Source organism: Desmodus rotundus, chromosome 3, assembly GCF_022682495.2.
Source record: "Desmodus rotundus isolate HL8 chromosome 3, HLdesRot8A.1, whole genome shotgun sequence".
NCBI classification, from domain to species: Eukaryota; Metazoa; Chordata; class Mammalia; order Chiroptera; family Phyllostomidae; genus Desmodus; species Desmodus rotundus.
Genome location: NC_071389.1, coordinates 98,655,502 through 98,672,779, shown reverse-complemented (window position 1 = coordinate 98,672,779; position 17,278 = coordinate 98,655,502). Strand labels below are relative to the sequence as shown.

Here is a 17,278-nt window from a genome sequence, read left to right as displayed (position 1 = left end):
CGTTCAGGGTGGTATGGCCGTAGACAGACAATTGTAACTGAATAAAAATAAAAAGTCCAAGGGAAATCATGGTTTGATTTGGAGGAATTTGCTTTATACCTAATTATGCTATACTGTAGTAAACACCTACCTCTTCTGCAAAGTTTGTATGTTTGAAGATTGTGAAAATTGTCTGGAGTCAATTTATGTTATGAATTAAAATATAACATTCATGGGGCAAAGAGGGTTGTGTACTTTTAAAACATAAAATAAAACAGACATAAACATCTCTTACCAGGGAGCTCCAGACTTGTTATCTCTGGTGCTGTTAGTGGTGGTATCTGTGTGAGGTCAGCACTGTTGCAGCTGATGGTCCTGTAGGACAAAGAGCACCCACTTGGCAGAGGTGGCATGCCTCTGGGAGGAGCAGGGACAGGGAGTTGAGGCAGCATCCTAAATACATCTCCTCTAATGGTCTCATACTCGTCCTTGTAGTCCTCCTCTTCCTTCTCCTCCTCCTGTCTTGCTGTGCCTCCGTGTTGATGGGCCTGCCTCCCCTCCTCTGCAAGTCTCTGCTCTGCCCCTTCTCTGCTTTGCCCCTCAGTGCTAAGTCTCTCCCCATTTCCAGTTCCAGATATCTTTTGCTTTCTATCTTCATTTTCTTTAATTTCTTCTTTAGACTCCTCAAATTGAAGTTCCTCTTTTCTCAGTGCTTGATCCATTTTCACCTGAGGTGGTGGCCGTTGTTTATGAAGTAAGTTAGTAGTTTCTCTTTGTTCTGAAGAATCACCAGAAAATTCAGTTCTGTCATTTAATGCTCTATCACTGAGTAGCAGGTAAGAGACTACACTGACCATGCAAGAAGTAGGCAGCAGGGGCATGTTGTGATATTAATAAAAGGAAGAATCATAGTAAAAATTAGGTTAATAAATATTATTCCCTCCAGGTAGTTTTGTGTGCACTTTAAACATGCAGTACATCTTGAAATCTTTCTGTAAATTCTATTGTAGACAATATTTGTTTTGCCTGAGATTTTAATTTTACTATTTACTTGTACTGAAGTATCATACTACTCGGTAACTAAAGAAGGAATAATATTACCACACATGACGCAAAATGGGAAAGCAGTCCTATTGTGAGATTGCAACATAGTCAGATATGACATCTTTATAACAGATACTGTTTAGTTAATAAGGGTTATTTATAATGCAAGAAATTGTACACTGTCAGACATAAAAAAGTGAAACGTGTATTTTATTTACTTACGGTAGTGAAATTGGCTTTTGGTTATAGAATTATTATTTTTGTCCAATTTTCTTTCAGCTCCATGAGTCTAAAAGCATTCTTTGAGAGAAAGTTCTTTTTTTTTCCCCCAGACTCTATTTAAATCAATTTTGCTTCTTGAGACTTAAAGAAAACATCTGGACTTAATTAACCTAGACATATGCTTGAGGGTACTTTTTGTTATTCCATGATGACAAGAACATAAGTACAGGGGCAGGCAAAAAGTAGGTTTACAGTTGTGAGTTATATTGTTTATTTATTAATTATTGTAGTATTTACTTGTATTACTTGTCTTTCTCCATACAAACAATTGTAAACCTACTTTTGCCTAACCCTGTATATAGTAGAAGGTTCATCTACATTTGTATTTAGCTGTTAATACTTTGGCTAAAGTGGGGAAGATGCGACTAAGACCATACTTCAGACTTACCTATCTCCTTGCTTCATATAGTATTTAATACTATATATAAATCATCCACAAAGAGCTCAGAAAATATAATTATTTGAAGGATTACTTGAGATTTCAGTTCAGTGTATATCTTTAAGTTATTTCATACTTCAGACTCACCTATCCCCTTGCTATATATAGTATTTAATACTATATATAAATCATCCACAAAGAACTCAGAAAATATAATTATTTGAAGGAGTATTTGAAATTTCAATTCAGTATATATTATAAAGTATTTCAGTTATTTTTTTCACATACAAAAGGAGAAAATACAGAAGGAGAATAGGAAACAATTAGCAGGAGAAAACTAAACTTACCATATTGAAACATTTAAAATCTTTCCTGTATATCCAAGTTTATTTTTTCAAAATAACCACAGCATTTTAAGAATAATTCCAGTCCTTTGAAAAATGTTTCAAATTTCTGAATCTTTCATTTATGAACCTTGTGGTTTTCACCCCCAAGGAGTCAGTTTTATTAAATACTTTTATTTTCTAACACTTTAAAAGTCATAATACCTTAGTAAAATAATTGGTAGTATCCAGCAAAATACAATTCCTAAATATTCTAAAGTTCTTCCTAGCAAGGGACTTTTGTAGATACCGACCCTGTGATCACCCTTGATCACAGACAAGAAAAAACATCCTAATCCCTTCCTATAAGTTATTTAACTTGTATTTGTGTATTTCATAAGGCATAGGCTAGGCTTTTCTTATAGGAGACCTGAGTCTTCCTCCTAAGGATTCCCAACTCCATCAGGTATGAGCCTCACAGGATAAGGGGACAGTGAACAGCCAACAAAACCTCATAGCATGATTTTCCTGTAAACAGCAGTGCCATAAGAAAAAGCCATTGTTCCAAATAGACTGGAGAGTTGGGATTTATTCTCTCTGGATGCAAACCACTCCTCTCTTTGTTCACTATGAGTTCCTCATCTTTGTTTGGGATAATAATTGTACCCACCCTGAGTTAGATTAGTGAGGTAATGCAGTTAAGGAGCCAAGCAGAGCCTCTTATGCAAACTAACAACTCAGGGACTATTGGCTATGTAAATTCTAACACTACATTCCTAAAGCTGAGAGCCAAATGTGGAATGTAATGTGGCCCAAGCTCACGCATTCTACTAGAGCTACAACTGTAATGCCAAGATTTTTAATTTCTGTTCTCTATCATACATTTTCCCCAGTAACTTCTATGTTTATCATAATTGTACAAATATTTTAAGTACTCTGATGACTGATTCATCATACTTTAAAACTTAAGGTAAGTAACAAAATAAAAACAAGTAGAACTTAAGGACTAAATTACATGTGATATTTTGTATTGGCTAAATATTTATACCGGTATCAGAGCAGACTGGGCAGCATTCTCCTTCAGGTGTAACTGTTTTGGGGCACCTCTGAGGATGGCACATGGTTTTATCACAAAGCACTCTTCCATTTGAGCAGAGGCAGGTAGTGCAAAGCTCAGGAGACCATACGGCTTTGTTGTACATGGTCATTCCATTTACCAAACAGTGTCCTCTCTTGCCTAGGAGAGAACATAAGACATTTAAATTCTGAGACTGGTTACCAGCACCTGTAAATGTGTGTGAGCACAAAGTGAAGTCAAATGGTTAGGACCACGCAAGAATAGCATTCTATGTGCATTCTTGCTTAGGGTAAAATATCTTACAAATGTAACCCTCTGAAATGCTTTTGTGTGCACTGCTCTCAACTCAACATCTCTCACTTAGGTTCTGGAGTGACCTCGTGGGGGTAACCTGACTGTGAATTGCACTTTAATCCGGTATCTGTGAGGGTGGCTAAGTTATATAACAGCAGATGTGTGAATAAGTATGTCAGCTAAACAGGCCATTAGTCAGCTGATTTGAATATTAGAGGGAACATTTTTCTTCTGACCCTAGTGTCATTTCTATTAACTCTCCATCTGATGAGCTATCATCCCCAAATTACACCTCCAAATGAGCTCACAAATTTGTCCTGTTCTTTTTGCCACCACTGTGTCTGTCCAATCCCAGCCCTACCCAACTCTCATTTGTGTACTTGCCCCAGATTAATCCCACCCACCAAATTCCTCCTGTGGAAAAAAATAGATTCATATAAGTTTTATTTTTGATTATAAAAGTACTAGATTCTATCAAAATTCCAACAGTCTTTTTTTGCAGAAATGTAAAGTTCATCCTCAAATTCATATGGAGTTACGAAGGGCCCTGAATTGCCAAAAAAATCCTGAAAAATAGGAACAAAAAGCACACTTTTTTCAAAAATTACTACAAAGCTGCAATAATCAGCTTATGGCATTGTGGCATAAAGATAAGCATATAGACTAATGGAATATCGAGAGTCCAAAAAAAACCCCACACCTATGGCCAAATGATTTTTGACAAGAGTGTGAAGACCATTCAATAAGGGGAAAAAATAGTCTTTTCAACAAATGGTGCTGGGACAACTGGATATCCACAACTGGATATACAAAAGAATGAAGTTGTCTCCTACCTCACACCAAATGCAAGAATTAAACTCAAAATGTATCAAAAACCTAAATAGAAGAGGTAAAACTATAATACTCATAGGAGAACCTTGGATTTTTAGATATGACTCCAAAAGCACAAGTAGCAAAAAATAAATTGGACTTTATCAAAATTAAAATTTTAATGCAGCAAAGGATATTGTTAAGAAAGTGAAAGGAAAATGTACAAAATGGGAGAAGTATTTGCAAATCATATCTGATAAAAGCCTAGTATCCACAGTATATATAAAGAACTCTTTTAACAACAGAAAGACAAACAACTCAATTAAAAAATAGGCAAAGGACTTGAGCAGACATTTCTCAGAAGAAGATATACAATGGGAAATAAACACATAAAAAGATGTTCAACATCATTAGTCATTAGGGAAATATACATTAAAATACCACTTCACATTCACAAGAATGACTGCATTTTTAAAAAATGGAAAATAACAAATGTTGGCAAAGATGAAGAGAAGTTGGAATCTTTGAATATTGTTGGTGGGTATGTAAAATGGTGGCTGTCACCTTTGTAGAAAACATTTGGTGGTTCCTCAATAAATTAAACAAAATTACCATATGGCTCAGCTCCTAGGTACCCCATAGTCCATTTTTAAGTATATGCCTGAGAAAATTGAAAGCGGGAGTTCAAATAGAAACTTGTTCACAAGTGTTTATAGCTGTGCTGTTTACAGTATAGCCAAAATTAGGAACAACACAAATGTCCATCAACAGATGAATGGATAAACAAACATGGTATATGTGTATAGTAGAATAGTATTCAGCCATAAAAATGAAGTACTGACATGCTACAACATGGATGAACCTTGAAATCTTTATACTAAGTGACAAAAGCCAGACATGAAAGGCTGTATATTATATGACTCCTTTTATATGATGTATTTAGAATAGAAATATTTTAGAGACAGATTAGTAGTTGCCAGGAACTGAGTTAGGGAGAAATGGGAAGTGACTGCTTAATATGTATGGAGTTTCGTTTTGGAGTGAAGAAAGTGTTCAGGAACTAGATAAGTGATAACTGTTACACAACATAGTGTACTAAATGCCACTGAATTGTTTACTTTATACTATTATGTTTTTAAAGATTTTATTTATTTTTAGACAGAGGGGAAAGGAGGTAGAGAGAGAGAAACATCGTTGTGTGAGAGAGTCATCGACCAGTTGCTTCTTGCACATCCCCCACTGGGGACCTGGCCCACAACCCAGGCATGTGCCCTGACTGGGAATCAAACTAGTGACCCTTTGGTTCACAGGCCGATGCTCAGTCCACTGAGCCACACTAGTGAGGGCTTGTATACTTTATAATGTTAAATGGTAAGTTTTGTGTTACGTGTATTTTACTACAGTTTTATAAAAAGTGCTATAAGACCACTGGAAAACAATTTAGGACAACTGAGAAATGTTTAGTATACAGCTCTGTGTTTTTATGCACACCTCCCTATATTACATATTTTTAAACAGATTTGAGATCACATTATACATATTACTTTCCAGCCTCTTTGTTTCCTGTTATAGCTTGGATATCATTCCAAATAACTAGGAAAATTGACCTCATTATTCTTTAGCAGTTGTGGGCACAGTATTATCATATCTTCTTAGCAGATTTTCCTGCCTCTGACTTTTCTCCCGATTATGCTGTACATGTGGTCTTAGTTGTATATTTGCATAGGAAATTCATGTTATTTCTCTTAACTTTATAGAATACACCATATAGAAGCATTGTTTTTCTAGAGACAATATATGAAGTATTGGCCACAGAATATAATATGGCAATATTTTCTTTTGTCTTTTGAAAGTTTTATGTAATGATAACATATGTATAGTGTAACTACTTTTTCCTTCCAAATCTGCAAAAATGTGGACCATTAAATAGTAGTTCTTAAAAATGCCTAGTTGAAATATTTTCAGTTCTTTTAACTGCTAAAAATTTAGTCATTTAGTCTGTATAAAATGAAATAGCTTAATTCCATCTTTGCTGAAAATTTTTTATTGAAAATATTTAATAGCCATGGGCTCATAGAATCATCTGAATTTTTATTTCTGTTACCTAGATGGCATGTCATTACAAGTGAAAAAGCAGTTTACAAATTTATGTGTATATTTTCTATGTTATGGTTACAACTATTTAAAATACATGGCATAGTAAACAGGCTAGAAATAAATAAAACAAAATAGTAACTATGGTTTTAGAAGTGTAGTTGTAGGAAAATTAATTAGTTTGTCTTTTTTCCAATAATTTTATAAGTGCATTCTATGAATGATTTTTTAAAATCAATTGAAAATTTATCTTCATAGATTAAACCAAAAGATAAGTTGAATTTTTTAAAAGTTATCTTCATGGAGGTTATTTCTCTCCCCTCTTCTCTCTAGTACTGTTTCCTTACCTGGTAGTACATTATAGCTTGATTCTACTCCAAGAAGACTTAAAAAGGATTCAAACTTCTCCTCTGCACTATAATCCAAGTTAACCATGGGAAGTTTTGCTGCTGGTGTCACCATCATTATTTCCTGTATTCTAAGCTGTCTACTGGATCTGTGCAGAGGCGAAGACATTTTCTTCAGTCTTCTGTTATACATCTTCCTTTGCTTCCTAGGATTTTCATCATTTTGTCCAAAATCAGTTTGCAAAATGATAAGCAGAAAAAATGAAAACAAACTTGCAAACTTCATGCTGGTTTTTCACCATCCAGTTTCTAGAATAAGAATGAAACAATTTCTGAGTTAATGGTGACTATGTTTTTACCTCTGAAAACTGGCTAATAATGCCTCTGTGCCTCAGCAGCAAATCTTTGAGAAATAACACATATGACATATGGGCTCTATGCTATTGTAGCACTGCCAAATCAAAATTTAGAATTTTTCTCAGAATCAAAGAACTTCGAATATCTTTATCTCTAGACCAGGCATGGGCCGACTTTTTCTAATAAAGGACCAGATAGTAAATGTTTTAGGCTTTACAGATCATATGTTCGCTGTCACAACTACTCACATTGGCCCATATAGCACAAAAACACAATATGACACAAGTGAGTGTGGCTGTATGCCAATAAAAATCTATTTACAAAAACAGGCAATGGGTTAAACTTTGTGCCTGGGCCATTGTTTGCCAACACTTCTTTGTACAACTGTGTTGTAGGTTTTCAGAGGTCACTCAAGAGATTCCTTTCCAGCTGTCTACCGAGTCATTTTGTGACTGATCCAACCCATTTTCCCAGCGCTTTTATTTTGTTCTTTTATTCTCTAGCTTTATAATTTTCTTTGTTAGGTCAAGGGACATGATTGTAGTATATAAAAATAACAGTAAAGTACCATCAGTTATAAAGAGGTAAGAGGGACAAAGAGTTACTCTTACTCAGCTGGCTTCAAGAGCACCATAGGGCCCTACACATGGTAAAGCTGAAAAACATTTGAGAAATTCTTCAGTACTCTTGGTGAGAAAGACTAATTGTGGTGGTAGCATTGTAGTTAGACAGGATGGTCTAGGCTCTGTAGAGTCAAGTAGCAGGGACAGGTAAAGAGAAACCCTTCAAAGCTTAATACAGGGACTTTCTTGAAGGATCACCCAGCCATGCTCTGTGACCTGAAGTTAGTCCTTCAGTGGAAGATTTGTACAGTGTCCATTGCCCCTCTGAACTTAGAGCCAGCATCCCCACCCTCACCACTGCCTGGTGGACTTTCCCTTGCTGCTCTTCCCTCAGGTTTCCTTATTATCATGACTCTGTGAGATCAGCTGCCCTCTTCACACAGCCAGAGTATATGGAAGAGAATATGAAACTCCAGGGATCCTAAGGAACCAGAATCTTTAAAGGACCTTTGTTCAGGGAGGAAATGTATCCCACTCCTCACAGACCTACCTTGATCATCTGTGTCAACCAGAACAGAACTGTTATAGTTCAGAAAAGACCACTCTGGCTAGTGATGGACAGGAATGGTAAAGGTTCAAGGTGATGTTGCGTACAGAGATTCAAACTTCAAATGGCAAAGAAGGGACTTTGAAGTCTCAAAGGGCCAACAGTAGCCATAGACTGTCAACCAGCAATCTTGTTCAGACCTTAGGAAATAGCTGAAACACCCCCTAAGCATTTGATTCAGCCTTTCTGTCTGAAAGTGATCTGTTGCCATCCAGATACTACTATCTTATAGGTCTGTTTCAAAACCTGCAAGTAAGCTACAGGAATCCCAAGAGCATCTGAATGGAAGACCATGTACTGGGGTTAAAGTAAACCTTCCCCATCACAGTGCCTGCCACCCAAATGTGTACAAAATGGGGATGATCAGTGTTTAAGTCTAGCCAAATACCTTAATGATTATAGAAAAAACAGGGTTGCCACCTTGGGTTCTTTGCCTAGGTGCAAATGTCATTCATTCACTGACAAATAGAAATAGGAGCACAGCAACCCAAAGATCTATGGGACACAGCAAAAGTAGAGGGAAATACATAGCAATGTAGGTCAACCTTAAAGAGCACTGAAAGTTTTAATTAAGCAGTCTGACCTTATACCTAATAGAACAAGAAAAAGAACAACAAATAAAGCTAAAGTGAGTAGAAGGAAGGAAATAATAAAGCTCAGAATAGAGATAAATGAAATACAGTCTGAAAAATAACACAAAATACCAGTGAAACCATGAGCTGTTTGTTTTTTTTTTTAAAGATAAACAAGATTGATCAACCGTTAGGCATAAGCAGACTCATCAAGAAAAAAAAGAGAGGAAATGAACCCAAATAAATAAAATTAGAAATAAAAGAGAAGTTACAACTGACACCACAGAAATGCAGAGTTATAACAAAATACTACAGACTACTATATGCCAACAAACTGGGCAATCTAGAAGAAATGCATTAATTCCTAGACACATACAATCTTTCAGAACTGAATTAAGAAGAAAAAATACAATAAAAATTTTTAAAATTAAATTAGAAAAGAAGAAAGAGAAAATCTGAACAGACCAATTACAACCAAGGGTATTAAATTACTAATCAAAAACTCACAAAAGACAAAAGTCCAGGACAGGTTGGCTTCACAGGTGAGTTTTACCATAATTCAAAGAAGAATGAACACCTATTTTTCATAAACTATTCCAAAAAATTCAAGAGGACAGAAGGCTTTCAAGCTTATTTTGTGAGGCTACCCAGATCCAAAACTAGACAAAGATATTGCCAAAAAAGAAAATTACATTATCAATATTCCTGATGAACATAAATGCAAAAATCCTCAAATATTAGCAAACTGAATCCAGCAGTGTTTTAAAAAGAGTACATACCATGATCAATTGGTATTTATTTCTGGAATGCCATGTTGCCTGAATGCTCTCAAATCAATAAATGTGATACTCCACATAAACAAAATGAAGGATAAAAATCATATGATCCCATCAATAATGCAGAAAAAGATTGGACAAAATCCAGCATCCATTTATAATAAAAATTTTCAGCAAAGTGGGAATAGTGGGAACATACTTCAGCATAATAAAAACAATATGACAAGCTCAGAGCAAACATCATACTCAACAGGGAAAGCTAAAACAGTTTCCCTTAAGGTCAGGAAAAAGACAAGGATGTCTACGTTCACCACTTTTTATTCAAAATAGCATTGGAAATTCTAGCCACAGCAGTCAGACAAGAAAAAAATATATAAAATGCAAAGGAAAAAGTAAACCTGTCGTTATTAGTAAGTAACGTGGTATTGTATAGACAGAACCCTAAAGTTCCCACCAAAAAAACTTTTAAAACTGATAAATTAATTTAGTAAAGTAGCAGGATACTAAATTAATATTCAGAAATTGGTTGGGAAATTAAAAAAATAATTTGTTGGGATTTTTATACACCAATAACTTACCAGAAAGGGAAGTTTAGAAAACAGTCTCATCTACATTGCATCAAAAAATACCTAGGTATAAATTTAACTGAGGATGTCAAAGACCTGTACTCATAAAATTATAAGACATTGAAGAAAAAAGTTGAAGAAGATACAACTAAATGGAAGTATATACTGTGTGCATGGATAGGAAGAATTAGCATTGTTAAAATGTCCATACTACCCAAAGCAATCTGTATCAAGATTGCTGAAAAACATCATGGTACTGGCATAAAAATAGTCACATAGATCAGTGGAACAGAATAGAGAGCCCAGGAATAAATCATGCCTATATGGTCAATTAATACATTACAAAGTGGGCAAGAATGTACAATGGGGTAAAGAGGGTGTATTCAATAATAGGTATTGGCAAAACTAGACATGTACATGCAAAAAATGCATCTAGATTACCTTCTTACACCATGTAAAACAATAAACTCAAAATGGATTAAACAGTTAAATGTAAGACCTTAAACTATAAAACTTAAAAAGAAACATAGGCTTGTTTCCTGATATACTCTTAGTAAAATGTTTTTTATATATCTCCTCAGGAAAAGGAAACAGAAGAAAAGGTAAACATGGGACTACATCAAACTAAAAAGTTTTGTCCAACAAAGGAAGCCATCAGCAAAAAGAAAACCTACTGAATGGGAGAACACATTAGTTGATTATACATTTAGTAAGGAATTAATATCTGAAATTTATGAAGAATGTATACAACTTAACACCAAAAAAAAAATCAAACAGTTCAATAAAAATGGACAGAAGACCTGAATAGACATTCTTCAAAGCAAACAGAAGCAGACTCCAAAGAGGACATACATGTGGCCAACAGACATATGTAAAGATATGCAAACTCACTAATCATCAGAGAAATGAAAAAAAAATACAATGAGATATCAACTCACACCTGTCAGAATGGCTATCATCAATTAATAAACAAGTGTTGACGAGGATGTGGAAAAAAGGGAACCTTTGTGCTGTGGGTGGGATTGCAAATTATTGCAGCCACTGTGGAAAATAGTGTGGAGGTTCATCAAAAAATTAAAAATAAAACCATCTTGTGACCCAGCAATTCCACTCCTGGGTATTTATCCAAAGAAATCCATAACATTAATTTGAAAAGATACTTGCACTCCAGTGTTCATCTGCAGCATTATTTACAATAGCCAAGATGTGGAAGCAACCTGAATGGCCATTGATAGACAATTGGGTAAAGAAGATGTCATACATATATACAGTGGAATATTACTCGGCCATAAAAAGAATGAAATCTTACCATTTGTGACAACATGTATGGACCTAGAGGGTATTATGCTAAGTGAAATAAGTCAGGCAGACATAGACAAATATCATACCATTTTACTTTCATGTGTAATCTGAAGAACAAAATAAATGAACAAACGAAACAGAAGCAGACTCATAAATACAGAGAACAAACTTGTGGTTGCCAGATTGGGAGGGGTTTGGGCTTGGGTAAAAAGGTGAAGGGATTAAGAAATACAAATTGGGGGTTACACAACAATCATGAGGATGTAAAGTACAACACAGGGAATAAATATAGTCAATAATATTGTAATAACTATGTATGGTGCCAGGTGGGTGCTAGACTTAGCAGGGCAGTCACTTCATAAAATATATAAATTTCTATTCACCATGCTGTACACTTGAAGCAAAAATATTGAGTGTCAACTGTATTTTAAAAATAAGAAATAAGTTATAAATAAATATGTAATGCAAGGATATAAAATACAGCATAGGGAATATAGTCAGGTGGGTATTAGACTTACTTGGGTGATCACTTTGAAAGTTACAAAAATGTCTAATCACTGTTATATACCTGAAAGTAAAATGATACTAAATGTCAGCTGTAAGTGAAAAGTTTTTTTATTTTAATATTTTTTAATCTTTCTTCTATTTTTTTCATTACCATTTAGTCCTCTTATATCCTCCCCCCCCCCCCCGCAATCACCACACTGTTGTCTATGTCCATGAGTGCTTTTTCCCTTTTTGCTCAATCCTTCCACCCCGTAGTCTCCCCGCCCCCCACCAGCTGTTATCTGTTCTCCGTCTATGAATCTGTCTGTTTTGCTTGTTAGTTCAGTTTGTTCATTTGTTTCCACATAAGACTATTAATCATAGGGTATTTGTCTTTCTCTGGCTGGCTTATTTCACTTAGTATAATGTTTTTCAGGTCCATCCATACTGTCGCGAAAGGTAAAATTTCTTCTTTTGTACAGCCAAGTAGAATTTCATTGTGTAAGTGTCCCTCCCAAAGTTGTTTTACCCACTCATCTACTGATGGACACTTGGGCTGCTTCCATATCTTGGTGATTGTAAATAACACTGCAGTGAGCATAGGGGTGCTTATGTTCTTTCAAATTAGTGTTTTGGGTTCCTTCAGATGTATCCCAAGCAGTGGGATTGCTGGGTCAAAAGGCAGATCCATTTTAAATTTTTTGAGGCATCTCCATACTGCTTTCCACAGTGGCTGCACCAGTCTGCATTCCTACCAACAGTGCAAAAGTGTTCCTCTTTCTCCACATCCTCACCAGTACTTGTTGTTTGTTGATTTATTGATGATAGCCATTCTGACGGGTGTGAGATGGTATCTCATTGTGGTTTTTATTTGCATTTCTCTGATGATTAATGATGTTGAGCATCTTTTCATATGTCTATCTGCCATATGTATGTCCTCTTTGGATAAGTGTCTATTCAGGTGCTTTGCCCATTTTTAAATTGGGTTGTTTGGTTTTTGGGTGTCGAGTTTTGTGTAAGTACTTTATAAATTTTGGATATTAACACCCTATCAGATGTATTGGCAACAATGTTCTCCCATCCTATGGGTTGACTTTTTATTTTGTTGACAATTTCCTTTGCTGTACATAAACTGTATAGTGTGATGAAGTCCCATCTATTTAGTTTTTCTTTTGTTTACCTTGCCTGGGGAGGTATATCCAACACAAAATTTCTATGAGCAATGTCCAAGATTATTTTGCTGCCTGTGGTTTGGGGTCTTACACTTAAATCCCTTGATCCATTTTGAATTTATTCTTTGGTATGGTGTAAGAAGGTGGTCTAGTTTCATTTTTTCTGTATGTATCTGTCCAATTTTCCCAACACCATTTATTGAATAAGCTCTCTTTTGCCCATTGTATGTGCTTGCTTTCTCTGTTGAAATTAATCAACTATAAAGGTGTGGGTTTATTTCTGGGCTCTCTATTATGTTGCATTGATCTGTGTGTGTGTTATTATGCCAGTACCAGGCTGTTTTGATTACTGTGGCCTTGTAATATAGTTTGATATTAGTTAGGTAGTGTGATTCCTCCAACTTCATTCTTCTTTCTCAGGATTGCTGTTGCTACATAGGGCCTTTTGTGGTTCCATATAAATATTTGAAATATTTGTTCTAATTCTGTGAAATAATCGTTGGAATATTGATAAGAATTGCATTGAATCACTAGATTGCTTTGTGTAATATGGACATTTTGAGTTTACATGATATGTGCTTCCAAATATTTGTATCTTCTTCAATTTCTTTCTTCAGTGCCTTATAATTTTCTGATTACAGGTCTTTTACATCCCTGATTAGGTTTATTCCTAGGTATTTTATTCTTTTTGAAGCAGTTGTGAATGGGATTGTTTTCTCAGTTTCCCTTTCCCTTTCCATTAGTTGCATAAAAATGCAACTGATTTCTGAATATTAATTTTGTATCCTTCTACTTTGCTGAATTCATTTGTCAGTTCTAGTAGTTTCTTGGTCACATCTTGAGAGTTGTCTGTATGGTATCATGTCATCTGCAAATAATGACAGTTTTACTTCTTCCTTTACAATTTGGATTCCTTTTATTTCTCCTTCTTCTTGTCTGATTGCTGTGGATAGGACGTCCAATACTATGTGAATAAGAGAGGTGAAGTGGACATCCTTGTCTTATTCCCGATCTTAAAGGGAACACTTGTAATTTTTGTCCGTTGAATATGATGCTGGCAATGGGTTTGTCATACATGGCATTTATGATGTTTAGGTATGTTGTCTATTCCCACTTTGCTGAGAGTTTTCATTATAAATGGGTGCTGGATTTTATCAAAAGCTTTTTGTGCATCTATTGATATAATCATGTGGGTTTTATTCTTCATTTTCTTATGTGGTGAATCACATGCATTGATTTGCATATGTTGTACCATCCTTGCATTCCTAGAATAAATCCCACTCAATCGTGTATGATCTTTTTGATGTATTACTGTTATTTGGTTTGCTAATATTTTGTTGAGGATTGAAAGTTTTTAAAAAGAAATATGGAAAGGCTATACTAGTATAAGATGAAGTAGATAAGGTGAAGAAAAATATTACCAAGCACAAAGAGAGTTATCGTATAATCTTAAAGAGCTATTTTCTTCATGAAGATATAACAATCTTTTTTTTTAATATATTTATTGATTATGCTATTACAGTTGTCCCATTTCCCACCCCCCCACTCCACTCCATCCTGCCCACCCCCCTCCCTCCCACATTCCCCCCCTATAGTTCATGTCCATAGGTCATACTTATAAGTTCTTTGGCTTCTACATTTCCTACACTATTTTTACCCTCCCCCTGTCTATTTTCCACCTATCATCTATGCTACTTATTCTCTGTACCTTTACCCCCCTCTCCCCCTCCCACTCCCTTATTGACAACCCTCATGTTCTAGTTGTTTGCCTAGTTTGCTCTCGTTTTTGTTTTATGTGTGGCCGTTAATAACTGTGAGTTTGCTGTCATTTTTACTGTTCCTATTGTTGATCTTCTTTTTCTTAGGTAACTCCCTTTAACATTTCATATAATAAGGGCTTGGTGATGATGAGCTTCTTTAACTTGACCTTATCTGAGAAGCACTTTATCTTCCCTTCCATTCTAAGTGATAGCTTTGCTGGATACAGTAATCTTGGATGTAGGTCCTTGCATTTAGTCTTGGGTAATGTAATTATGATGTGCCTTGGCGTGTTCCTCCTTGGGTCCAGCTTCTTTGGGACTCTCTGAGCTTCCTGGACTTCCCGGAAGACTATTTCCTTTGCCAGATTAGGGAAGTTCTCCTTCATTATTTGTTCAAATAAGTTTTCAATTTTTTGTTCTTCCTCTTCTCCTTCTGGCACCCCTATAATTCGGATGTTGGAACGTTTCAAGGCGTCTGGGAGGTTCCTAAGCCTTTCCTCATTTTTCCAAGTTCTTGTTTCTTTATTCTTTTCTGGTTGGATGTTTCTTTCTTCCTTCTGGTCCACACCGTTGATTTGAGTCCCAGTTTCCTTCTCATCACTATTGGTTCTCTGTACATTTTCCTTTGTTTCTCTTAGCATAGGCTTCATTTTTTCATCTGTTTTTCGAATAGGTTCAACCAAGTCTGTGAGCATATTGATAACCAGTGCTTTGAACTGTGCATCCGATAGGTTGGCTATCTCTTCGTCGCTTAGTTGTATTTTTTCTGGAGCTTTGAAGTGTTCTGTCATTTGGGCCTTTTTTTTTTTTTTTTTTTGTCTTGGCGCGTCTGTTACTTTAAGGGGTGGAGCCTTAGGTGTTCACCGGGGCGGGGTAATGCTGGTCGCTGCGCTGTGACGCTGTACAAGGGGGAGGGGCCGAGTGTGAGCAATGGCGCCCGCCTCACTCTCCTCCGGATTTTAATCTTTCACTCCGCTACCCACAATCAAACTGGGCCACTCTGGTGCTGGTTCCCGAGTAAGTGGGCCTGTGCACACTCTAGGCCCCTGTGGGTCTCTCCAACGACCTCTCCTGTGAGGCTGGGAGTCTCTCCTGCTGCCGCCCCAACCCCCAGGGGCGTTTTCAGTCAGAGGTTTGAGGCTTTATTTCCCCGTGCTGGAGCCCTGAGTTGAGTGGTCTGCTTCCCTCCCCGCCGTTTGTCCGGTTTATTTGTGCACGAATGTGGGGCTGTGGGGTGCTACCCACCGCTCTGCCTGCCCCGTTCTCCGCCACTCTGAGTCCGGCCCTCTGGGTTTATCTGTGCGAATGGGGGGCTGCAGGGTCTGCTAGTGCTCAGACTGCCTGCGCCATTTGTCCCACACTCCGCCAGTCTCAGTCCCGCCACAGCCAAGCGAGTCCTCTCCACCCCGGTGCCCGTCTCCGCCCCTCCTACCAGTCTGGATGAATGGTTATTTTCTATTTTCTTGGCGTTGGTCCCCCTTGCTGTTCGATTCTCTGTCAGTTCTGGTTGTGCGAGGAGGCGCAGTGTGTCTACCTACGCCGCCATCTTGGTTCTCCGATATAACAATCTTAAACCATTACATACTGAACAATACTGCTTCAAAACAGATAAAGAAAAAACCGATAGAACTGCAAAACAAAATAGACCAATTTTTAGTTATCAAAAAATGTTAATGTCCTGACTCAAATATTGATTTTTAAAATAATGGATTGCAAGTTAAAACAACAGGGTAGCACTACACATCTATAGAATGGCCAAACTCAAATACACTGACAACACCAAATGCTGACAAGGATGTGGAGCAATAGGAACTTTCATTCATTGCTTATGTGAATGCAAAATGATTTTGCACTTTGGAAGACATTTTATTAGTGTTTTTTAGAAAAGTAAACATATTTTTATGTGGCCAACAATCATACTACTTGGTATTTGTCCAAATGAGTTGAAAACTTATGTCCATCGGAAAACCTACAAGTGGCTGTTTATAGCAGCTCTCTTCACAATTGCCAGATTATTTTTCAGTAGGTAAATGGATAAACTACAGTCCCTCCAGACAATAGAATGTTTTTCAGTGCTAAAAAGAAACAAGCTATCAGTTTTTTAAAAGACTTGGAAGAACCTTAAATACATACTCCTAAATGAACAAAGCCAATCTGAAAATGCTAATATTGTATAATAGCAAATATATGGCATTCTAGAAAAGGCAGTAAAAAAATAAAAATCAGGGGTTGCCCTGGCTGGTGTGGCTTAGTTGGTTGGAGCGTTGTCTAATAAACAAGGGGTTGCAAGTTTGATTCCTGATCAGGGCTCTTGCTTAGATTGTGGGTTTGATTCCTGGTTCAGGCACGTCTGAGAGGTAGCCAATCAATGCTTCTCTCTTGCTTCAGTGTTTCGCTATTTCCCTTCCTCTGTCTCTAAAAAACAATGAAAAAAATGCACTCAGGTGAGGGTAAAAAGAAAAAAAAAATCAGTGGTTGCCGAAGGTT

The 17,278-nt window shown here is 36.5% G+C and overlaps 2 protein-coding genes across 5 annotated transcripts in view; one reads left to right on the top strand and one right to left on the bottom strand.

Moving 5' to 3' along the window:
- CENPP (centromere protein P) overlaps positions 1-17,278 on the top strand; it is a 306,566-nt gene that overhangs the window by 218,909 nt on the left and 70,379 nt on the right. The window lies entirely within an intron of this gene.
- Positions 1-17,278, bottom strand: part of ECM2 (extracellular matrix protein 2) — a 45,304-nt gene that overhangs the window by 17,951 nt on the left and 10,075 nt on the right. For 2 of the 3 annotated variants that reach the window (XM_045188165.3, XM_045188166.3), the window contains exons 2-4: positions 6,631-6,939; positions 3,056-3,244; positions 275-823 (exon numbers count right to left, since the gene is read on the bottom strand). In XM_045188165.3, the coding sequence (XP_045044100.1) occupies positions 275-823; positions 3,056-3,244; positions 6,631-6,916 (1,024 nt within the window). In that variant the 5' untranslated portion in view covers positions 6,917-6,939. The remainder of the gene's footprint in view (positions 1-274; positions 824-3,055; positions 3,245-6,630; positions 6,940-17,278) is intronic. The other variant, XM_024580766.4, reaches the window with a different exon arrangement.